The 25,073-nt window shown below is 44.8% G+C and overlaps 1 protein-coding gene across 7 annotated transcripts in view; it reads left to right on the top strand.

Moving 5' to 3' along the window:
* Positions 1-25,073, top strand: part of CELSR1 (cadherin EGF LAG seven-pass G-type receptor 1) — a 164,971-nt gene that overhangs the window by 50,168 nt on the left and 89,730 nt on the right. For all 7 annotated transcript variants that reach the window (XM_065665404.1, XM_065665464.1, XM_065665415.1 and 4 more), the window contains exon 2: positions 18,592-19,230. In XM_065665404.1, coding sequence (XP_065521476.1) covers positions 18,592-19,230 — 639 coding nt within the window. The remainder of the gene's footprint in view (positions 1-18,591; positions 19,231-25,073) is intronic.

A 25,073-nucleotide genomic window follows, 5' to 3' on the forward strand; every position in this document is an offset into this window, starting at 1 on the left:
TTTTGGGTGTTTGGGATTTGGTTTAAGTTAAAAGATCAGGTCTCCTCCCTGCCGGCTGCAGAAACGGCAAAATGTTGTATTGCTCTTGGTGGGCACCTTTTTAGAAGACCCTTTGCTGGTAAAATGCAGCTTAAAACCTGAAAGTGTTACCAGAGGTGACCTTGGAAAGGACTCAGAAGCAGTGTAAGTGCTCACTTTTAAAAAGATCATCTATTATTTCACTTTTATCAGCATATCAGATAGATTGACTATGAAGTCTGGCATTTCTGGATTCATTTACATAAATCACTTTTAGTATCTTTTTGTAATGAAGGCATTAAGAAGAGAAACCAACTGTTTTCTACTTGTAAAATCCCCAAACATGATTTGGTGCCTGTCATGGTGTCATCAGGCTAAATCATGGAATGGTTTGGGTTGGAAGGGACCTTAAATCTCCTCTAATTCCAGCCCCACTGCCATGGGCAGGGACACCTTCCACTAGACCAGGTTGCTCCAAGCCCCATCCAACCTGGACTTGAGCACTGCCAGGGATGGGGCAGCCACAGCTTCTCTGGGCACTCTGTGCCAGTGCCTCACCACCCTCACAGGGAAGAACTTCTGCTTAACACTTAGTCTCCCCTCTGTCAGCTTAAAGCCATTCCCCCTTGTCCTATAACCACAGGCCCTTGTAAAGAGCCCCTCTCCAGATTTCTTGTAGCCCCCTTAAGGTATTGGAAGGGTGATAAATACATCCTTCTGAAACCAACAGATACATTAAATACAGGGGCTTCAATCACCGTCATTCACTGGAAGGGAAAGCTTGTCCTTTCACAAGGCATGTTGACGAGGGGCTGTTTGAGCTGAACAAACTGGTACATGGGGGAAGCTGTCATAGGAAAAGCAGCAGTGGCCTGTGGGGCAGGTGGATTAGCTGGAAAACCAGCTCTCAGCAAGGAATCCTGGCTTGCGATGTTGAATGTGCATTCTCTGGATGACTTCATGAAGTGCCAAGAGCCAAGTTCACATGCTTGCACTGCAACCAGCGGCAAGAGGGAGAGAAATGAAACTACAGGATGTGATAAAGTCGTTGTGGTGCTCCCGGTTAGGTCGGGAAACTCAACATACTGTGGCCATCTCTTGGGTCCAGGTGGACTGGAAGTTACTTCTGTGTTTCAAATAAAAACACTAAAGATTTTAAACTATTTTAATTTATTGTTAAAATCAGTAACTAGCCTATGTGAGAAAAGTGCAACCAGTGAAGTTCATGTTGGGTTAAATTAGCTTATGTCACGTCTGAGTCCTGCAGAGCGTAGCATCACTAGAATTAGAGATCTTCTTGGTGTATTTGGAAAGTCAATTTTAAATATGCTGGCTGCTGTGTTCATTACTAGCACTAAACTACTATGTTGTTGCATCACCAGCTAGTTCTTGCTTTAATTTGTAAGACCTCTCAAGTCTGTTCTAATTAGATTATACCATTTCTGTCCTGCAGAACTGTAGCTCTGCTAGCAGGAAATAAAGATATTTTGTTACATGTGTAAAAACACATAGTGTGTTAAAATCCCCTACTGCTTTGCATGGCATGAAAAGCCAAGCAAGTTCACATTGTGCTATTGTGCATTGATCAGTTTTGTCCCATTTATTCACTCCCTGTTTCACTTCCCTATTCTTCTGCATTATTGTATGGGGTTTTGTTAGCAACATTTAGCGTTGCATCACCCACCCCTCCACCTCTGTTGTCTCTCTCCACTGCAGGTCCAAGAATCAGTGCTCTCTGTTTAGAGGTCACAAATGGCATCATTTACTAATGATTTTACCATAGCTTGCTTTTCCTCCATACCCTCTACATTGTGTGTGAGTACATTCATGTAGCTGTCACCAAGCACTTAGGTTTCACTCTTTTAATTAGTATTTTGACTTCTGAGGGTTTCTTTGAGCCATAAAGAGTGCCAGCAGAGAGTTGGATTAGCAGTCACATACTCAGCTGTTCCCCCAGGCTTGCAGAAAACCCAGAATACATAGACCTGAGAGGTAACATCTGTATTAGGAACCTGTTTGCATACTGTCGGGCTGTCAGCAGTGGAGGTAAACACCGGCCATCAGTGTACAACGTGTGGCTTAGCTTCTTGTATGTTTACAATTGAGAAGTGAGAATGTGTATTTAGGATGTCAGAATCAGTGTATCTTTTCTTTTATCCTATATGCTGGTGCCAGTGATGAGACCTCTGAGCCAAGCCCCTCCCCTGGTTTTTTCCACTTATCTTGAAGCTCTTCTGAATTGTCAGCTGTGAACACGGGGAGGTTAGCACCCTCTTTGCTTAAGACCATTTAATCTTAGTGCTACCCTTTCATCGCAGAAAGCACCCGTGAGCCCTGCCAGTGCAGGTCTGTTTCCGTGGTACTTCTGCATCCCTCGGCTGTGGTGCAGTGTCTCTGCTGACTGCAGCAGGTACCAGAGCAGCCTCACAGAGGGCTTCCCTTGGCTTTTCCTAGTCTCACATTTCTAGCATGATCCTATTAAGCACTGGCTTGCCTGCTGCTTGTCTCATTAGTTCTCACTTGAAATGCTGACTCAGAAAATTCCCCATGTATTCCTGAGGTGATCTTCTCTCCATATGTTTACTGTATTAATCCCATTGTATCTCCCAGAAGGCAATATCACATCCCATTCTCTTGCTACAGACATGGTTCTTCACCATGAAGCTACCTACCAGTCATGGTCACTTACTTCATCTCTGTCTCCTGGCTTAGCCTCAGGTTTGCTTTGTGAGTTTGGAGAGGTTTGGGTACATTTGCCCTTTTCCACTCCCTGCTCTCTGTGGGAGCTGCAGCTCAGTCAGTCTGAGCAGTCCCTAAGCCCACCTGGTAAATTCTCCACAAACATATGCCCTGGGACTACAAATCCTTTTCTGCAGAGATGCCTTGGCTCTGTTACTGTTATCTGCTTGCATGTTAGCAGCCTGCTGAGATGCAGAGCACCATGTACAAACACGCAGCAGACGTACAACCCTTGGGGCTAAGAAGAGAGATGGTAGAGGTTTGCCAGGCTCACTCAGGGTGAGAGGTGGTGGAAGGGCAAGGACAACAGTTGCCCATGTACATTTACATCTACATGTGCACTTGGGACCCTTCCTTATCCTCATAGACGTGTGAAGAAGTCATGAGTGAGTGAAGCGCTGCACCTGCTCTCAGCTGACACCGCAGGCAGGCAGTTTCCATAGGTGCCTCACAAGAGGGTAGCTTACACTTAGAGCAGGAGGGAAGGCTTTGTGGCCACTCTGGGAGGTGGAAGAAGGGGCAGACGCGTGAGAGGAGATGAAACATAGGGGAAACGTGATACTGGGAGAGGGAGCCCCACGTGTTGGAAGGGCAGTGCATCTTGAGTAGAGGCAGCAGGTGACCATAATGGTGCAGAAATCTCAATGTGCCATGCCCACAGTGAGCTCTGCGACACAATTCCCTGGTTCATGAGAATCCCGTGAGCCACTACACTCCTGCTTTGAGGACTATATCTGCTTCTGTTGGTGTGCCACCTCTCCTTCCCATCTCGTTTGAGCTCTTGTCAAGAGGACTTCCTGGAGTTTGTAGTTTTCTTCTTTGCAAGCTCTGCAGGTCTCTCTGCATCTGCTCCAACAGACACATCTGCTCCAGACCAGGGCTGACAGGACCTGAGCCCACACTTGGCAGCACTGAACCAAAATGGTATGCAGTTACCCTTGAATGATTCATTTTCATATCTGCACTCATGGTTTTCCCCTGCTGGTGCTTCCCTGCCCCACTTCTTTACTGACTGTTGGCAGTTTGCATTTGAGGTGGTTAGCTTCAGTAGATGTTTCATGATAGTTTGGGATGCCAGACTGAGCCCTTTTCACCTCCCCAAACATGCAACAGCCTCCTTGCTTTGCTGTGCAAATCTAGCAGCTGAGTAGAGGGGGATTAGCCTCTCTAGACAGGGCTTTCCGAACAGACTTTAATTAAAGGTACAGGATGGAGCTCAGTGATCACCTCTGATTACTGGTGCAAATGCTTTAAGAAGAGAAATTAGAGCAATGGCGTATTAAGAGGTGGGTTCTCAGGTCTTAATATCTCAAGCAGTTCAGTCTTTTTAAAGTGATTTGGCCAGATTTTGCCTTCTGGTACCTGTGCACAAATATAGACTAACTCCAGTACACCAAAGATGTTGCAGAGCAGAGTGGTTGCCTTGCTCCTTTGGGTAGAGACTGTTGGGAGTTCAGTGATGCTCAGAACATTGCAGGGGAGAGAGGGAAGCACCACATTTAGTTTACTTCTTTCTATAAGTCATAATAGAGAACTATCCTTGTTTCATGCTTATACGTCCTCATTGTTGTCCCATTATTTCTTTCTACCTTACTCAGGTTCTGCTGGTAACTTGGGATTACAGCTTGGTATTTTCTAGGATGGTGTAATTACACAAATCCCACCACTTACACAGCAGTGCACAGCATGCACCAAGTGAGATCAGTACTTGTAAAGTAATTACAGGAACATCATTACTTGATTGGCAAGCTAAAACAATGGTGGAAGAGAGGTACAAGATACACTCAGAGACCTAAGGAGTCCCCTGTATTTTCATGGTCTCCAAAGCATCCTGCCTTTCCAGGCAGCTCAATCCTTAAAATCCAGCAGATGTTAATTGATGCTATATATTAACAAATTGTAATACCCTATCTACTGAGTGGTGTCTGGGGATGTGTCATGGACCTGTACAAAGAACCCCCAAATCCTGGTTACGAGTATGGATGTAAGGAAAGTGTCTATTAGGTAGATAACATTAAAACACTTCCTGGTTTTGGGTGCTGACAGCTTTAACCACCTGCTACAGCATTTCCTGAAGCCTCAGGTTACTGCTGTAGAAACAACATGCAGGAGATGTCTTGAGCCAACTGAGAAAACGAGTCGAGAGGGGTCATTTTGCAGAGCTTGAGCTGTTTTAAAGAGCGCTAGAGCCTGGTGTCGCAGCAGTTTCCTGCTCACAAGAGCCTCTTTCAAAGACAAATATGGAAGGATTTGGCCGTTAAACATGGAGCCGGCAGCATTCCTGAGGCAAGAACATGGATTTGGATTTCTGTAAGGGGAGACCATGAAACGTGTTCTTTGCCAAACAGGTCTCTGAAAAAGGGATACAGACAAATTGGTAATTTTAAGGGCTAGAATATTTTGAGCTTGAATGTCCTTTGAAATTTTACTGCTTTTAATAATACATCCCTCCTTCTTTAGCAGGTTGGTTTGGTTTGTTTTCATGCAGCTGCAGTAGAAGATACATTTGGCAACTGGGGAAGCACTTCTAAATTTTGCCATAATTAAATCCGAGTAAGTTGGAGGTCGTGAAGGCTCCAGTGTGCCTGCACATGCTCACCCTGCAAGCTTCATGCCTGTGAACAGATCCCTCCACCCCCAAATGCAGCTGGAGTTTGCTTCTGCTTCACTGCTCATCATAGCTCACCCATGTGGACTGTCCTGCTCCACCTCCACCTCCACCTCCTTGCAGGTACAAATGCAGCAATTTGCTTTGGCTGGAAGGCAGAAAGAAAGAAGGAGTAAAAGCCAGGTTCTCTGGGGCAATTCCCTGCTGTTCTGTGGGTATTGGAGGAAGAGCTGCGTCCACAGGAGTCAGTTGTAATGGAGACAGCCCGAGCTGCAGGTCAAGAGCAGGGACTCTACACAGTCATCCTTACCAGGACAGGGTTTTGAGCTATGTATAGACATCAAAAAATGCACATGGGGTGGTAGAAATGATCGAAGTCATACCCAATGAGAGTCTCACTGGAATGGGTATGTTTCTGTTAATTCACATTGGTTTCAGTGACACGATGGAGGAAGATTTCTGGTAGAAATGCTTCCTGTCCAGTTAATGCTTTCTGCAGACGTTGCAGCCAGCTGTCAGGGTGCTTCTGTGTGCGTCTTGTGCAGTGTTTGTGTGACACAAGGAATGAATGATGTCCGTGTGATGGACTGTGGAGCCGTATTGGGTGGCAGCTGAGTATCACACACTGTCCCAGCCCTCCTGCCTGTGCCACTGCTCTGGCCCCAGCTCTCTCCCTTCCCAGCACACATTCATGGGAATGTTGCTGTCATTTCCACTAACCTTGACCCATGCTGAGCCACTGCTGCCTGCACTGCTGAGGCATCCCAGCAGCCCTGTACACCTCTTCTGATCCAGGCTGCAGCTGCTTTGCCTTTCTCCCCATCACCAGCTGTCACATCAGAGAGAAATGCTTCTTTCCATGCAGATACTGAACCTCTGCTTCCCTTTCCCAAGATGTGAGACATCCAAGGAGATTAATGCTTCAAGCAGACAGCACTTTGTGGTCCTGTGGTTGTGGAACACCATGAGTAGATTCTGGCTGTCTTAGGAACCCAGCTCTGATATCAGTGGGTTTCTTGCAGGCTGGGCGGCAGAGCAGGATTTCTGGTACGCCCTGTGGAGAGAAGGAGTGAGTCTCCTCATGCAGGATGCTTCCAGGGATCATTAACCCAGTGCAGTGATTGCAGGTGTTATAGCTGGATGCCCTGCCAGTATTTAGTAACCTCATGAAGATGCTCAGCACTGGCCAAGTACAGAAGTATCAGACTACATCTGTCAGGGCTAAAGAGTTCTTTGAAAATTGAGATTTTAGAAAATGCCTAAAATACACTTTTCTCCTGAGAATTGCATCACTAGATTGAGGTCAATGACGTAAGCCTGATTTTATCAGAGGAAAGAGAGAACAAGTGGCTGCGCTCAATGACAGGTTCCAGAGAGCCAGTGTCCTGTCTGTACAGATGGCCTCAGGGCTCAGGTGGTGAAAAATTGTGCTCTGGACACTGAAATAGCAAATCCTTTCTTAAACTTAGTACTTAAACTTCAGCAATTGAGCTCTTGGGAAATGGCTCCGCAGTATGAAGCATCTTGCAGGAATTCAGATAAGCTCTTTGCAGAGAAAATCCTGATTTACAGACAGCTGCTTTGCACAGCGAGTAGTGCAGTGTTTTAAAAAGGACTTCTTAAAAGCAAAACTAGTATTTATGCTCTCTCAGGAGTAATATTTATCCCATATTGCATCATACAGATGGCTGACACACCTTTCCATGTATTATATAGAAAGTTGATAGGACCTCTACTAATGCTTGCTGAAATCTCACCCTTCTGCCTCAGTGGTTTCTAGGGATGCTGAGCTCTCTTGGAGTCGCATCAAAGTATAGTCTGGGAGCTTCATGTATAGTTCTGGGAGCCTCATTCCTAGAATGAGGATTTTCATGTTTTCCCTGACTGATTTGCATTTTAAGGCTCAACATTAAAAGGTCTTTGTACATCCAGCTTTCACTAGATGTGTCCCCTTTTCCACCTGGAAATTTTGCTTGGGTTGAAAGAGACGGCTTTCCTACGAGATGTTAGGATGCCCTGTGATCTGATAGGAGTAGTAGTTTCAATGGGGTGCCTGGAAATGGTGGATAAATTGCCACTGCCCTGGTAGAACTCTCTGCTGTGCATGATGCCGGTGGCACAGGGAGTTGTCCTGCCCTGCTGAGTGGTGGGCACATGCCTGCAGGGTGTTGGCACACTCCTGTAGTGAGCCTCTCTTTGCTGTTGGATACCCTGAGCTCTCCAAATACCACATTGCTGGATTGCCTGTAGCCTTGGCAGAGGAAGAAGGAAAGAACCATTCCCAAGAAGAGAGAGACACAGTCACCTGCACTTCACCAGAAGAATGCAACCGCTGGGCAGAGTCTAGCCTGGCATGCTCCTAGTTGATGCCCTGCTAATGATGTGGTGGCAACAAGGATGGACCGAGACCATGAGTTTTTATTCTGTTACCCAGTCTAATAAATTCCTTCAAAGAGAATCTTCTGCTTATGGAAGTTGTTGGGTAGTCTTGTATTAGTGTTAGAATGCAAAATACCTGCTTCATTCAGGATCTGTGTCTTACAAAGTGCCTGGTAGAAAAATCTTACCTGCTTAAAGAAGTGAATCATGTTGTTAAGACTACAGCTCGGCTGAACAGAAACCTTTAGATAGGCATTTGAGATTACAGTATCGTTCCTGAAGAGTGAAGTAGTTTCTGTGTTTGCCAGTGGCTCCGACTCACTGATGTTACCCACTTTAATCTGTCATAGCTTGTCCTGCCATTTCTCTGCATCGGCTTCCCAAGATGATGTACGGCTATAGGAGTCATGCTCTTGCATTCCCTTGATTCTGTCTGTGGGGCTGCTTTTCTCTTTGGGAATGTTTTGGAGAGAAAAATGCCCACTGCAGGTTCAGGACGATAGAAACAGGAAACAAGTGCTTTGTCCTTTTTGATTCGTGTCCAGAACTCTAGTTTTAACAGCAGGGATCCAAGAATAATCTTCTCAGTTGACCATGCGGCCAAATACATCATGATCTCATTGCCAGTGGCCAGTGACATGTAGATGGTTAGCTAATCAAAGGGGTTTCTTTGTTCTTGCATTGCATTTGTAGAAGATTGTGTGTGTTGCCTATCAACAGTCTGGACAAAGCGCACTGCATTTTTCCTGCAAACTTTGCCAAGGGCCTGGGAAGTCTTTCCCAAAAATACAAAAGTTTGGTTAAGGGTGGTTTTGTGTGTTTATTTTATCTTTCTGTTCTTAATTCTTGATTTCAATCACGTGATGCGGGCAATATTCCTTATTTCAGTTTCTTATTTGCTCAAGTTTATTTCTTTAAGTTTCTTACTTGCTTCTTACTCTGCTTAACTCAGCAGATCTCAGTTAACAAAAGACCAGCAGAGCTGGTCAGTCCGAAATCTAATGAGAAAAAAAACACCAACCTGTTCCCTTTGAAGCCAGAAATGGGGGAAAGCATTCAACACTGCGTTGAATAAATACTTACATTCTGGGGGTTTCTAATGGAGTCAAGCTAATTGAAAGTCTGAATTCTTCAGGCTGTGGGAGGTGGGTGTATTTTGTGTCAGGTCCTAGCAGATGGACCTTGATGCTCCCCATCACTTCTCTCAATTTTAATCTACTTTTAATAAGAACTCTTAAAAGAGAGAAAGAGCGGAAAGGTGGAGTTATAAAGGCTCTGGAACCTTTCCTTCAGGACACACATGTGCTACAGGTGTGACATCCATGCCCCAGTCATTGCTCCCAATAACAGATTTGATGTGAAGTGAAGCAGCATGACAGCATTACTCTGCTTGTGTGGGTCCCTCGTGTTTGAGCATGTTCAAATCTCCTGGGGCAGAAGGAACAGCTGAGCCAACCTTTCCTGTGCCCAGTGCGTGTGGAAGCTGACACGTGGCCGCTACTGCTTGTCCTTCCCTGGACGTAGCTCTCTGTCTTCTCTTGTGTTAATTTGCAAATGGGCCTCCGATGGCTGAAACTACAGAAAAGTGACAAAGCCCCCCCCACACACACACATACCCCTAAGAACCCTCTTAGTTTCCCAAACCATGCTTTGGCAGAGCGCACCCAGCAACCACTGAATTTTCCTGGTGGTTTCAGGGAGCTGGTCAAGTTTCTGCACTGCCCAGTGCATCAATAACTCTTTCAGCTGATGTGTAACTGTTCTGAAAGCTTGTCTGTAGACAGAAATGACATCAGTGTCTTTTTTCATTGTTCCCTCCTTTGTTTTCCACTCAACACAGCGAACCTGAACTCCATCCAGCAGGAAGCATCCCCATGGTTTCCCTGTGGGTCAGAGCAAGGAGCAGAGTGTATCGTATCTCCAGGCAACAGGAACTTGGGACTATGGAGAAAAATAAACCCAATGGATTTAATGTTGCTGATACTGTTTTGAAAGGGTCCCTTTGAGGTTACCCATACGCAGTACGGGTGCAGACACTGAGGCAGAGAACTGTTTCCTTATCACTGCTCCCAGTTTTGAAACTCCAGGCCCCAACACCAAATCTTCCCACCACCCCCCCTTGCCATCCCCAACATTGTTTTCATCCACTCCTGGTCTGAAACTCCAAAGAGAGGGATTTGTGCAGAGCCCTGGCTAGGGGCGTCCTTACCTTAATCAGACCGAGTTAGAATGTTTGCAGGGGATGCATAGTCACAAGAATAGAGGTTTTTGTGGTGACCCATTGGTTGCTCCCTGGCAGCACAGAACCACCCCAGGCAGTGGGTCTGTCTTTTGAAGTGGGGTTAGTGATGCAGAAGCATGTCTTGGGGTAAACACACTGCTGTTATCTCACTCTGTACAAAATACATCATTCACTTAAAGACCATGCCCTGAATGGAGATGAGCACTGGAACATCACATGACTACAGTTTAGTTTGTCTGGTGCTTTCATGGGTCTGTACAAAACCTGTTTGTACTCCTGTATATAGAATCCTATATAGAATGACTGGTTACAGCTGCAGAGATGCCCACAAATAGCCCTTTAGCTGTGGGGTGAGCGGGTGACTGGGCTCCCTGTGCTTAGGCTTCATTCTCCCTGATGCTCACTCACATCTCCTGCCTGTTCAAGCCAATGCAGCCAGCACTGCGGTGCACTGCAAGATGTGCCTGCAGGCAATGCAAGCCTGCTGGGAAACATTCGTCTTACAGCTAAATGGGCATTTAGCTATGCATTTCGTTAGAATTAAAATGTAAATGATATTAAACCCCTCTCCCTTTAAAGTTCAGAGACGCCTAAAAATTATCGCAGTAATTAGGCAATAGTTTTGGTTATATATGAAACATGATCAAGTTTTATTGTTGGTGGAGCCCCCAGCAAGCCAGTCTGTGGATCTATCTGGTGTAGGGATCTGCAGCGGGGTTTTTCATCCGAACAGGTCCGATGAGTGCCGTGAGACAGTTTCCATGGTCATTAGCATGAAACAGAAACCTGCCTCTGCAGCTGGAGCTCAGAAGCTGCATCAGTGCTTCTGTGCCAGCCATGGGGCTCCTGGGCTGCGCAGCCCACCAAGGGGGAGCTGGGCAGTGGAGTGCTGCTGGTGACAGCAGGCAGGGAACCCCCTGGGGCCACAGTGCTGGGGCAGGCTCAGCCCCCATGGCCGGGCAGAGGAGTCTTGCTGGTCCTTGCTAACAAGGAAAACCAGCCGAGGTGCAGGGATGCAGAACCCAGGAAGGAAAATCACTTTGCATTTTAGCTAGCAGGAAAATCTCCTCATCAGTAAAATGGTCTGGAAGGAGCTGGGTATTAGCATGCTCACACTGTCTTCCCACGTATCATACTTCCTTCTAAGTATCCTTCATCCTTTATACTTGTGCTTTCCACCCAGGACATGGACTTGTTTCCTTGCTGCCTTGTCACTGCTGCATCCCTGCCAGCTTCCCCTGCCTGCATCTCGTCCCCCACAGCAGTTATAACCCACATGCACCAGGTACCTGAGCAGCAAGAAGTGATGCTGTGGGAGGGTGTTCAGGGAAGTGAGGAGTACTTCCAGCCTCACTGCAGTCAGCACTCAGGAGTGTTTATTCCTGCCAGCAGATCCAACGTGTCTTACTTCCCACCCTCCGGAAACATTCCCCCAGACTAGTGTTATCACCCCAATTAGCATTTCAGAATTCCCAGCTTGCAGGTGCTGGTTTCAGAAGAGCTAATGGCAGTCTTGTACAGCGTTGAGCAATCCAGTTGGCGTCAGTCTGTTCCTAATCCCCTATTCAAGCTGCAAATCAAAGTATTTTTATTTTCTCTTCAGTATTGTGTACAAAGTAAATAATCCTGAACAGCACAGGCTACATTGAAGATAATGATGCCAACATCAGTTTGTTTTTTTCTCTTCTACGTGCTGGGAATTCACAGTTGCTTTATGCACAGTTTCTCCTCCCACAGCTTGTGTTTAGCTGTCTGAGTTAGCTGGTACTGCTATAGCTGCCAAGGGGACCCTGGAGTGAGAGCTGCCCTAAGTTTCAAGCCCAAGTCCCACTGCCCACCTTCGACAAGTGTCCCAGAAACCCATCTCTGTCAGGACGAAGAGGTGACTCATCTTGTAAAAGGAAGTAAATGAAAGTTTGTCTTGCAAAAGCACTTGAAAGTGTTTCTAAGTGTGCCAGCAGCCTGTGAGCATCAGAGGTAGCTTTTCCTGGAAGTGTCTGCACAGGCCTGTTGTGATCCTTTGCTTGCACTGACCCCGACATCATTTCACAAGTCTGGATGTGGTTAATGCAGCCATGGGGCAGTGCAGTGGCAGGGCACAAGCTGGCATAGCCGCAACTCTTGTATGTACCCCGTGTCCAGGGGATGCGGGGCTGGGGAAGACCCTTGGGTGCCCTGAGCTGCCCTAAATGAGCGGGGCTGAGACTAGCAGCCTGAAATGACAGGACAAAATTAATAGCATGAGGTTCACATGGCCAAGGGGAATCATTCCATTCATCCAACTTGATATAAAGAAAGAATTGCTCATCAGTGGCATTTCTGATCCCAAGGAAAGGGAGGCTTTGACAGGACCCATTACTGCTTGTCTAAGAAATGATAGGATTTTATACAAAACACTTTTATGTTTTTCCAGAGTAGAATCATAGAATCATAGAATAGTTAGGGTTGGAAAGGACCTCAAGATCATCCAGTTCCAGCCCCCCTGCCATGAGCAGGGACACCTCTCACTAAACCATCCCACCCAAGGCTTCATCCAACCTGGCCTTGAACACTGCCAGGGATGGAGCATTCACAGCCTCCCCGGGCAACCCATTCCAGTGCCTCACCACCCTAACAGGAAAGAACTTCTTCCTTATACCCAATCTAAACTTCCCCTGTTTAAGTTTTAACCCGTTACCCCTTGTCCTGTCACTACAGTCCCTGACGAAGAGTCCCTCCCCAGCATCCCTATAGGCCCCCTTCAGATACTGGAAAGCTGCTATGAGGTCTCCACGCAGCCTTCTCTTCTCCAGGCTGAACAGCCCCAACTTTCTCAGCCCGTCTTCATACGGGAGGTGCTCCAGTCCCCTGATCATCCTCGTGGCCTCCTCTGGACTTGTTCCAACAGTTCCATGTCCTTTTTATGTTGAGGACACCAGAACTGCACACAATACTCCAAGTGAGGTCTCATAAGAGCAGAGTAGAGGGGCAGGATCACCTCCTTCGACCTGCTGGTCACGCTCCTTTTGATGCAGCCCAGGATACGGTTGGCTTTCTGGGCTGCGAGTGCACACTGAAGCCGGCTCATGTTCATTTTCTCATCGACCAGCACCCCCAAGTCCTTCTCTGCAGGGCTGCTCTGAATCTCTTCTCTGCCCAACCTGTAGCTGTGCCTGGGATTGCTCCAACCCAGGTGTAGGACCTTGCACTTGTCATGGTTGAACTTCATAAGGTTGGCATCAGCCCACCTCACCAGCGTGTCAAGGTGCCTCTGGATGGCTCATGGATGTTTCTTTTCTGTTATTGCACCATTCAATATCACTTTTCTCTAGCAAAAGAGACAATTATACTTTCATCTGTTCCTACCACAAAACAGCGACTACTCAGGGATGCACGGGGGACATTTGCCACTTCCCATTGCTCTGGCCTTGTGGAGAGGTAAGGCCAACACTGTCCCCCGCATTCTTTGCCAAGGTGCCCTGAAGGCACACACAGAGTGGGGTCAGGTACACAGTTTCTGTCCTGAAACACTTCTCCAGTGAGGCTACTCACTAACTGGGAAGACCCTGAGGTAGGGTCTGTAAATTCACACTTAATGCCTATGTTTCTTTTTCTTTCTGGTAGTGTTTTCTGCTGTTTCCATAAAGCATCTTCCTTAGGTTCCCCCCTGCCATTTTCTGTCCAGTTTATTTTCTTTCAGGATATTTTTTTTTTGCACTATAAGCTCCTGAGCTTTTCCATAATGTACAAAACTTTTTAAAGACTTTCTCTTATGGGTGCTCATAGACTCTTATTTCTACTCATAGAAGCGAAGCTTTGTCATGCCTACAGCAATGGTTTGAGAGGACGATATTAATACACTGATATTTTGTGCATGCTGAATCTGTTTCAGTGGTGGTGGAAGCGCAGTGCAGGGAAGGGCCTCAGCCCTGCACACTGCAGACTTACCGGGGCAACTGAAGCTTAGCGCAGGGCTGTGCATCTCACTGTTACGGACATCTGCGGACTGTTTACTGCAGTTTGCTCAATAGGAAGCGTGGTTTGGGTTCCAGCTCTGTGCAGGCAGCCAAGTATTGCCTGTGGTCTCAGTGTCTGTGAGCTACTTACGTGCTACTGCCACCCAAGCAGTGGAGAGGACACTTAAGTGCACAGCATCCTCGTCAGTAAATCAAAGCTTAGTACTGGACTAGGTGTGTATTAACTCTCATATGTAAAGACATGGCTGGAAGCAATGGGTGATGGAGGTTTGATCATTACAAGGCATGCTACCAGGCGATGGCTGCTACCTGTGGGCATGTCTGCTTCTCATGAGCTGGGGAGAGCAAGAGCTTATTTGAACCTGTGGCGTGTCCTTACTGTACATTTTGCTAGCCCAGGACTTTGCATGGCTGTCATAAACTCTGACACGTTACTCCCAGGTGCATTACCAAGCAGAATTATAATAGATTTGGGTTGAGGTATCTATGAAAGAAAGCTGTGATACTAAAGTGTTTATATGAAATATGCAGCTTTCAAAATTAGCCCTAAGACCTTTGTATGTAATAAGGCAAAACAGTGTTAATTATTTTATTTGTGCCAATCTAAAAAACAAACAAAGGAACCTTTCAGGCCAGATGCTGCCATTGCCAAATATGCATTTCAGTTAAACTTTGCTATGTTTACATTTCCAGATAATAAAATGCTTTGGTTTATGGACTGCCAGAAGATAGGAAGCTGAGATTACAGTCTTGCATTTGATTAGGTTTGTCATAAAGGTAATCATGATACAATTACTGTTTAATCAATTCTTAGTTATTCATATATTTTAGAGAGGTTCAGGCTTTTTTTCAGCCTTAAGTCTTCTCTTTTCTTTGTAATGTGTCAGAGTATGTGGTTGCTATTAAATCTTTTCATTAGTTTGATGGAGGGTGAAGATGAGTAGTTCTGTTTTAAAGGAGCCTATTCAACAATGACAGTGACACAAAAGACAACAGTCTGCTTTGTTTTCCACCTTTGTTTTCCACCTTCTGGAGATGCCTTTTGTAGAAAGTAGAGATAAAATGATATTGTCAGGATATAAACTCAGTGTGCAGGGACTACATTTGTAATGAACACCTCTTCCCCTTTGCAGCCACCAGCTGTCCAGACAGACTCCTCTGTCCATTCACTGATGTGTGAGACACTGAGTATTCCATTTTCATCTTTCTAGCTTGTTTTCGATAAACATGGCTGCAACAGCTTTTAAAAGAACCTTTTGCGATTTGTCTGTGGTATTTATGTTGCCTTCATTACCCCAGTATCTCATCATTTCATCATCTGCACCCTCTACTTCACAGTGTACGTGTAAGTGCCATCATCCCCACTTCACGGAAAACAAACTCAAGGATGGAATGACAAAAGCATTGGTAAAGCATTTTAGGAGCCAATCCCACAAAAGGACAGGTCAAATCCTGTCTTCCTCCTTGGTCCATCCTGGTTTTCCCTTTACTAAGGCTATCCGGGTGGCAGTGGCTTGTGCTGCTAAGATTCAGGCTGTCCACTCAAACCACCCTTAGCAGGATGCCTACGTGTCCCACTTGCCAGCATGGCCTGTGTGTTTAGAGCTCCTTCAGGAAGACTCCTGCATCCAGCAGGTTTGCTGAAGCCAAGCAGATGTGTCTGTGAGATGAGGTGACAGGTAAGCCTTGCATATGTGTGTGTAAGCATCTGTGCGAAGGTCTGCCTCCAAGAGTAAAGCATAGCCAGAGTTTCTCTTATGTAGCACCACTCAAAGGGTGTTTCACACTCCTGAATGAAAACATCTTGCATCTGCCAAAACATGAGAGGGACTTTTTATAGCTGTATCACAAGACCTTCGAAAAATCATATTGCTAGAGCCACGTCAGCAAAATAACAGATTGGTTGTGTGTGTGTATTGGAGAGCTGCATATGGTAGGCATGTCAGAGAGTGAAAGGCCACAAACTAATGCCACTCCATAAAACAGTGCTTCCTAATACTGTTTTTCTGGTATTTCTAGCAGTAAATATTTGAAACTTTCATGGAGTATTAAACTTGTGAATCTCAAACCCCATTTATTATTATTGTGTATTTAGGGCTTCATTCAATTGCCAGTAAAGAGGAGGACAGAATTTCCACTTCCTCTATTATGCCTGTTCCAGCCCTCAAAGTGAACGTTGTCTGTTGAGAGTAGAATAGATACTAATTTGGTCCCATAAAACCACAGATTGTTTCAACTTTCCACGAAGTCCTGAATGAATAGATGATCAGATCCCGTGATGCTGCGTTCAGACTCACTGGTGATATGAAAGAGGGGCTTGTCCAGCCGGCTATATAGCCATGCCACTCTTTTGTTACCCATAGTACACATGTTCGGCTCCTTTTTACTCTCCTTTTATTTTAATGCTCTGCAACAGGGCTGCACAAAGCTGGACTGGCTTTTAAAACACCACTTCATTTTGCAGCTATATGTGCCCAGTTTTCTTTTGTGCTGCCTGCGGAACAAGGAGCCTGTGTGGTATCTGACACCGGGCTTTTTGCTGTGATTTATTAACTGTGTCAGAATAGCTGTTGTGAATGCTGGGAAGCTCTTGCATATTGTGACAGTTGATATTGATTATGACAGTTTGTAGACTCTAGTGCGTTGTCAGACAGTGGATCGCATTTTGTCTTCTTACTATACATACCATGGGCTATAGATCATAGTGTTTTCTTCAGAAAAGGACCCATTGTCCAGCATTCCTGCTGGTATGAGGGAGCTTCTGTAGTGTATTGTGCAACAAATAGCAAAATAGTTCAGGCACCCTATAGGACAGGCAGGCAAATGTCAATTGCTTTAGGAAAGAAAAAGTGAATAGTTTGTTCTGCTGCTGGCCTTTCAGGGGAATGCGCCATGCAGTTGACAGAAGTGGGTAAACTAGTCTGAGGATGTCAGTTATGAAAATACAGCACATCCTGTGTTGTCTGCTGGCCAGAAATCCACAGGCAGCACAGGAGGAGGAGGTTGCATGGAAGATTTTGGCTACATACCATGTTTAAAGGTTGCTTTGGGTCTTGCTGGAGGCTGAAGCTACATGTTTCTAGAATGAGTCTGAGGAAGAGGAGATAAAAGATTTCTGCACACTTGGGAGAAAGTAAAAGCTGGCGCATGGGCCTCTGTGAGGGGCACATCAAACAGATCCCTCCAAGTAACAGCCTCTCCTGACTGTTTGGTTTTAGCCAGGCAGCAGTAAAGTAGCACATAGGAGAAAAGGTTTTCCTATTTGCCTGAAAGCTGCTTCAGAGTGGAAAAAGGTCAACAGCTGAGCTTTTACAGGCAACCTGATCGGGAGGAGGGAGTCAGAAGCCTTTTGGTTAATTATGCCACTGTAATTTACTACATTGCTACTATGTATTGGAGGAAAAACCTTCCAACAATACATTTCTCTTTAAAATAAAGCAGCACTTGAGGTGTATTGGTGACAGTGAATAGGAAAGGAGCCATTCTGATTTTTTTGTTCTTGAAAGACCTTTTATAAGAGACCATAATGGGTCAGAAACTTACACTTTGAGAGAATAAACTTTAGGCAAATGACCACGGTATTAGAATTTTGATCTCACACTGGGTTTAGATTGATTCAAATGCAGTTTCTGTTGTGATTTTACATCGATGTGATGCAAAATCATTTCTGCATGTACCATATGGTTTAATTGAAATAAATGTAGTATTGGGTTACTTGTGAAATTATTATTTCTTGGATACTTTGGACCAAGACTAAGGCACTGAGCTGGGACCTGGGGGAACCGGAATCAGTTCTTAGCCCCACAGTGGGTCTGATATTGCCCACTCAGACCAGTTCATCTCTCTCGTGAGATGAACTCACTCTTATTTCTAGTTGTATATTTACACTACAAGAACTTTGAGAAGCAACATTTCCTGTCGGAAGCCACTTTTGAGCTCTTCTGGTATTTCTCGATGCTGCTGTAACACTAATCATATTTTCTGTAATGCGATCTGTATTTTAATGAGTCAATGTTAGCAAGAAGACAGAATTAAACTAAGTGGTTTGGTTTCAGTGATGATGCAACTTCCCACTCCCTGCTCGCGTTTGAATTTGGATTAATTATAACACTTACTGTGTCATAATTATGTTTCATAGAGATAGAACACTCTAGAGTTTGTATATTCACAGCACTACTGTAAGCCTCAGGGTGCACTGAGATTTTACAGTGGCATCTCTCAGTCCAGTGTTGGGTGTTAGTGCTGTATTTATATACTTACAGGTTTTATTGCAGAACATCCACAGCTGCATCAGAAATGCTTTAGAGGAAGGATAAGATGTAAAAGCTTTTAAATGTCTGCTTTCCACTACAGCGTTTTTAATTTGATCCCCCCACTAAAGTATTTTGAAGGAGTTAGGTGTGAGGAATGAAGAAGTTCAGGTGTTCAAATAGAATCATAGAGTCAATTAGGTAGGAAAAGACCTTTAAGATCAAGTCCAACCTTTACCTCAGGACTGCCAAGTCCCTCGTTTCCTTAGGTGGCTTTTATCTCAAGTTCTGGTCACCATTCTCTGTGCCTAATTTTGGCTCCTTAAGCCTGAGCCCGCACCTGGAGAAGATAATTTTGTTGTACTGTCTCTGACTGTTATCTTTCTCTCTTCCCTTCAGACGGTGTCCACAGTGTCACAGCAGTCTGCACCCTTCGTGTCACCATCATCACGGATGACATGCTCACCAACAGCATCACGGTGAGGCTGGAGAACATGTCCCAGGAGAGGTTCCTTTCTCCCCTCCTATCCCTGTTTGTGGAAGGGGTGGCAACAGTGCTCTCCACTGCCAAGGACGGCATCTTCGTTTTCAACATCCAGAATGACACGGATGTCAGCTCCAATATCCTGAATGTGACCTTCTCTGCTTTGCTCCCTGGTGGCATTCGAAACAAGTTCTTCCCCTCTGAGGACCTGCAGGAGCAGATCTACCTCAACAGGACCCTACTGACCATGATCTCCACACAGAGGGTGCTGCCCTTTGATGACAACATCTGCTTGCGTGAGCCCTGTGAAAACTACATGAAGTGTGTCTCTGTCCTCAAGTTTGACAGCTCAGCCCCGTTCATCAGCTCCAACACTGTCCTGTTCCGCCCCATCCACCCCATCAACGGCCTGCGGTGCCGATGTCCCGCAGGCTTCACGGGTGACTACTGTGAGACAGAGATTGACCTCTGCTACTCCAACCCTTGCGGAAGCAACGGGCTGTGCCGGAGCCGCGAAGGGGGCTACACTTGTGAATGCTACGAGGACTACACTGGTATGTGTTTATCTTATCTTTGACCCATGATTTGTATATTAGACCATCAGCCAGGCCAGCTTTGTGTCAAGCTGAAATTGCTGACATTCTTAGTCAAAGGGAGAAAAACTCCTGGTGCTGCCTTCTAGTCAGGAAAAGGCTTGTGAGTGTCACACATCACTTGGGGTAAGTCACTTATCTCTGTGCACTGATGGTGGTAGGAACTGTGCCTTGCTCCAGCTCATGCAGGGGGACCACAGCTGCTGAAGCAATTTGCGTTGTGTGAATTTCTGCTCACAATGCTTTCTGCAAACCTATTTCTTCTGTCTGGAAGGAAGAAGGTGGGACACATTCCCCTGGTTCATGCTTTTGCTTGTTAATGCCTTCCTGGCCCCTTAGCACTCCCCTTGTACCAGGGTATAGTGGTGGTGCACAACAGCATGTGGTCTTGTACAAGAGCATGAAGCTGGTTCATGGTCCCAAGAAACTGCAGTAATAAACATGTGTGGGAAGCCCTGCAAGTCAGCTCCAGTTTGTAAATGTCCAGATAAACTCCAGAAGGATGTAGCTGCTTCCAGGCCTGGCTCCAGCAGCCTGCTGAGGAATGTACTTTGCCTCATCATGGACTTGACAGCTAATAAAGATCAAAGTGCTGCTTCTCAAATACTCCGGAGAAGTTATGAAGGAATATTAGCTGAATGTTTTCTGGTGCTTCAGTAAGTCAGTGAGATTATTTATGTACTTGAGATTGCACACGCACTGAAGCATTCTGCACTGACGTGCTGCCGCCTGTAATTTACACTGACGGCTCAGCAATGTCTGCTGTGACCCCAGCAAAGCAGAGGGGGCTGTTCCCAACGCTGCCTCTCACTGCTGAAGTTATAAAACATTGAAAACATAAATTATTTAAGTCTCCATGTAAAAGAAGTCTGGATGATGTGGATGACTGCTGGGTTGGGTCCAGCCTCTATATAGAAGGGGTTTCCTTCACTTTCTAAGGCTTTTGACCCAGGGCTGTAATTAAAAGTGTGGTGGAAGGAGGGAAGGAGGCAGCAGTCAGTGAGCAGGGACATGGCAGCAGCAAGTGAAATGGGCTTTCCCCAGCAAGGGGCACAGGAGGTGTTCCCTGAGATTAAAGGGGGTTTAGGGCAGCAAAACCTTGCTAAGGAGATGCTGACAAGCTGACTTATGAAACTCTGAATGGAGCTGTGAGGTAGCTGGAATATTTGGTCCTTATTGAGGAGTGATTTTCCTGCCAGGCTTTTCATGAATGACTTCCATAGTGAAATAGATTAAGTAAGTCCTTTATTCATTACGTACGGCTGATATAAAATACATGAAGTACTGGACATCACAAAATAGATTGTAAGACCAGTTGATTTCATTTAACATGTTTATGTACTATTATACTGCAAATAGGAATGCTTAGAAGTAGCAAGTTTCATTAAACAAAGGTATGCATATAAAAAGAGTTCATTCATCCATGTCTTAAGCTTTGGAATTGCATGCATTTCTACAACATATTTTGAGAGTCTCTTGCTAGAAATCTTCAAGAAAAAGGCTAAATATACTTTCAAAATGAAAGAGAATAATCTTATATTAATAATTAATAACATACTTAATAATTAACTCTGTAGTCAGAACAGAGAGTACATATTTAGAAGAAAGGCACCTTATTATTCACACGCAAAGAAAGATTTGATCTGTAACTGTATTTTCAGTGCATAGCTGTTTATTAAACGTCCTGCTGCCAGGATATTAAATCAGAATTGATCACTGAGTGAGCGCTGCTTGTAGCCTTGCCGTCGTTCGGTTTCAGAGTTAACTACAGTTCAGTGGAGCACTTCATTCTGTGGAAGAGCAGTTCAGGTCACGATTGCAGTCAGGTTGGCCAGGGCAAAACACACCCAACCGTGATCAAAAAAGCTCTGGAATCCCTTATCCTGTAAATTAATACAAATATTATTTCATATTTCTGGTTTATTGCTGAATGAATGCAGTAGAAATTTGTACCTACTGTATGGTTGGTTTATGTTACTTTAGTGCCTTTAGGCTCCATGTTGCGTGACAGTGTATTTTTCCATCAAACCTGACACACTTACTCACATCTGATGGTCATTAGTTGGTTGATTTTCATCCCCATTACAGAACAAGGTGGAAAATGTTATCAACAAGTAATCTGTTACCAAAAATACTTCTTGAAGATGCATTATTGAACCCTTATAAGAACCATTATTTTACCTGGTTTTGTCCTTACTTTAAATATGTTCATATCCATTTGCAAGTTCAGTTTATATCTGTTAATCATAAATCTGTTTTCCACTTGTATATACACATTTATTGTTTACAACGATCCAGATTTTATATCTATTTAATATTAAAGCAGTATAGGTTGGTTTCAATAGCAGTGCTGTTTATTGGCTCATGGAATGCAGCTATTGTAAAGCAGCATGAGCAGAGAATTCCTAGGCTGAAAGCTGGGAGATTCTGGTATTGTTACCACGGTATTAACTCAGTAGTAACATACCAGTATGAGATACTCATGAATATTTGAATTCATTGTAAAAGATGAAATATGAATAGTAACAGTCAATGAAATGCAGCCTGCTCTGGGAGCTCTTATGTTTCCATTTCTCAATTAAGAGCCTATGTAGAAAAATAATTACAAGAAAATACAAAGATCTGTCATCTCTTTGGGGAGATACACTGCAATTTGATGACAAATCAGTACACAATCGTAGCCCTGTACTGGATCTATCCAACTGGTCACCTCTTAAAAATATAGCATTTATTTCCTGTGGAAGATAATTATGGCCTATCTTATTCGGATGGAATTTCCCCCTGTTTTTCCATTCCACTTTGAAGCCCTCTATTTGTTTTGGTGTAATTATTAGTCATTTATACATGATGAAAGTTTCCTTGTCTTCAGGAATCTTCTGTTACAGGCGCAAAGGTAAACTGAGATTCTACAAGATATTTCTGAAACCTGATTACTGGCTAGTTTGGGGTGATTTGGTATTAGCTTCCTGGGATGTGAGGAGCTGAGTGAAGAAGGATATATATTTTAATCATGTCTTTTCAGAATAGCAACCCCTTTAACTTCTTTCTTTATATACAAATTAGTGTGGAGAAGTGAACAATATGCCATGGATGGCAGGGAGCTATGCGCATGGCTAAAGGGTTAAAGGATTTGATTTACCCTAAGCAAACAACCATAATGGACACTGTGGAAAGCCTGTGTAATTTTTCCAGCTTTATTTCTTGTATCTTTGAGCCCTGCAGAAGCAGCTTCACTATTGGTGAAGGCTTGGACGGAGGTGGAATTGTAAGTCCTCCCCAGGGGCAAACCCCTGAAGATCAAATGCGTCACGTCATCCACACCAGTTTTGGAGGCATGGTTGCAACAGTGGTTCCTGAATGAGCTGTACTTCCAGCCCGATCCTGGTGCCTTCTATAGTGTGCCACTGCGGCATAAATCACCACCTTTTCTGGGTGTGAACTCCCACGATTCCTGCCCTGCCATGAGTGGGTGCCTCTTGCCATTGCCTCCCATGGCTCCCACCACTATTCAATGACCACAGTCCTGCTCAGCAGCCACTGTGACCATTCTCCTCTATATCGTGCTCCCAAAAAGTGAAATTCAGTTGGCACAGAACAAAAAGCCAAACAAAACAACCCCTGCCATGAAGGAGAGATTTAATGTTCCCACAGTTCTCCCTAGTATATGGCATTCTCTGTGCCTCCTTCGCTATGTAAACCCTAGCAAGGAGCAATTTCTAGGGAAAAAGATCATCAGAGAATTTCCCATATCCTCTGCATCTCTCCTTGGATTTCACTTCAGAGAGGGGAGAAATCTTAAGTGGTTGTAAATCTTCTCGTAATCAAATACAGCAATTAGAGATCTTTTACGTGTTACACTTTTTTCCTCCCAGCTTATTTTTGTGATACCATATTGACAGGAGGAATCTTGACATCTAACGTGGCCGCTGTGAATTCTGACCTTGTGTTGTGAGAAGGTAATTATAGCTGTTTTCACAGCATCGTGCCAGAAGTCCCTATTCATATTGTTTAGTAAGTTCTCAGCATTTGGCTCTTGCAAACTTATAGCAGTAAATGTGAAGATTTGCTTCTATGTTATCTTTACTTATATCCATTCTTCAGATAGCAATTTCCCAGCTTGGTCTGATACCCAGCTCTCATTTTTCAGGCCAGAGAGATTTTATTTGGGAGGATTTCAGCTTTCAAGTAGAGAAGTCTGGCAGCCAGGGTGGCCGTAATGAGTGTTTTATCTTGGGTGAGAGGGTCTGAAATTCCACTCTCGGTTACACTTCTGCAGCTCCACTGGAGTTGTGGGATCACAGGTACCTAACGGCAAGATCCTGTGCAGCAAATCTTAATTTGATTCCTTCAAGTTCCTTGCTGCATCTTTAACTCCTTCTTTAGCTTACATGGTTTTGTGACAGCAAGCAAGGCTGAATAAAGATTATCCTCAGGGTTGTGGGGCTTTGCCAGCACCTTTAAACAGTGGGGACCAAGTTTGTCTTTAATACAAAATGCCACATAAGAAATTCTTTAGTTCCTAAACACTCCCATAAATGTAGACACTGTCCACGGCTTGGGGCAGCCTTGTGGGTCGTCTCTCTGATACCTCATTCAAATGTTAAGGCAATGCAGTGAAGGTACTAAAATGTTTTGTATTGTTGCTGCTTTAACAGTGTCCCTTAGTCCAGGTCTTCAAAGTTATGCTACTGGATTGCAGGTGCATTTATGTACTTAAGAGATTAAATCAGCCTAGGCAAGATGCAGTACTGTACAAAATAGTGCATTTGGTTTCAAGAGTTTAAGCGTGATTCACATGCTGGGTGGTTTGTGCTGTTTTCAGAATTTAAAGCTGTCTGTCTTCCCCTTCGCAAAAAGTCTTAACAGTTTTCTGGGAAGTTTTTCTGCTGACTTTGGATGCAGGGAAAGTCAAAGAAGAGTGCTGGCTATCAGCCTTTTAATAACTTCTGTTGTTCCACAGTGCCTCAGAGGAGAATCCGTGGTTGCCTTTCCTTGCAGTTTTTGTATGGCAATACTGTGAGAAAGCTGATGTAGGTAGGGTGGTTGCACCCTGGTGAAGGTCAGTGTAACACTACGCTAGAGAGTTAGAACATTTGGTTCTCTTTCAGTAGTGCTGTGCCATGTTCTTATTTTGATCTTTGGAGTGAAAGTAGGTCCTCATAACTGCAGCACAATTTCCTTTTGATTGTTGTAGACCTGAGATAACTTTTTCGTGTCTCACTGAGCGATAAACGATTATTTGCTCATAAAATCCTTCCTTACAATTAGTACTCTTAGTTTTGTTGTGGTGCAGATGTCCCCGCACAGTCTTTTCCATCAGTCTTCAATTTTCTCTGTCTCTTCAGCATGACATTCTCATCAGCACGAAAGCCCTCATCTGCCTCCGTTGAACCAGCAGGCATCTCCGTTGGTGTCCCCATGCCTGGCAGCAGTTGTGTAGAGGTGGTCACCTCTGTTTCCTCCCAGCCTGTGGCTCCTTCCAGGCCCCCTGGTCTCACAGCACTCAGGGAGCTGGCAGGGACCACATAAGGCAGTGCAGTGGATGGTGCAGAAGCTGTGTTTCACTGCTGTGCAGGTTTTTCAGAGCATGACTGGTGCAAAGGCTGGAAAAGCCTATCATTTTCTCCTTTTATGATCCTCACCACTCAGCTGTGTGCTGTGAGACATAGCGTCTCATAAATCTTACCCTCAGTGCTTTGAAGTTTCCCCATGTAACCATTGCATTTACCCATGCCAAAAAGCAATGAACCCCAGATGTTGTCTCATGAGCTGACTTAATATCTAAACATATAAGGAGCCCATAC

Source organism: Lathamus discolor, chromosome 1 (assembly GCF_037157495.1).
Source record: "Lathamus discolor isolate bLatDis1 chromosome 1, bLatDis1.hap1, whole genome shotgun sequence".
NCBI classification, from domain to species: domain Eukaryota; kingdom Metazoa; phylum Chordata; class Aves; order Psittaciformes; family Psittacidae; genus Lathamus; species Lathamus discolor.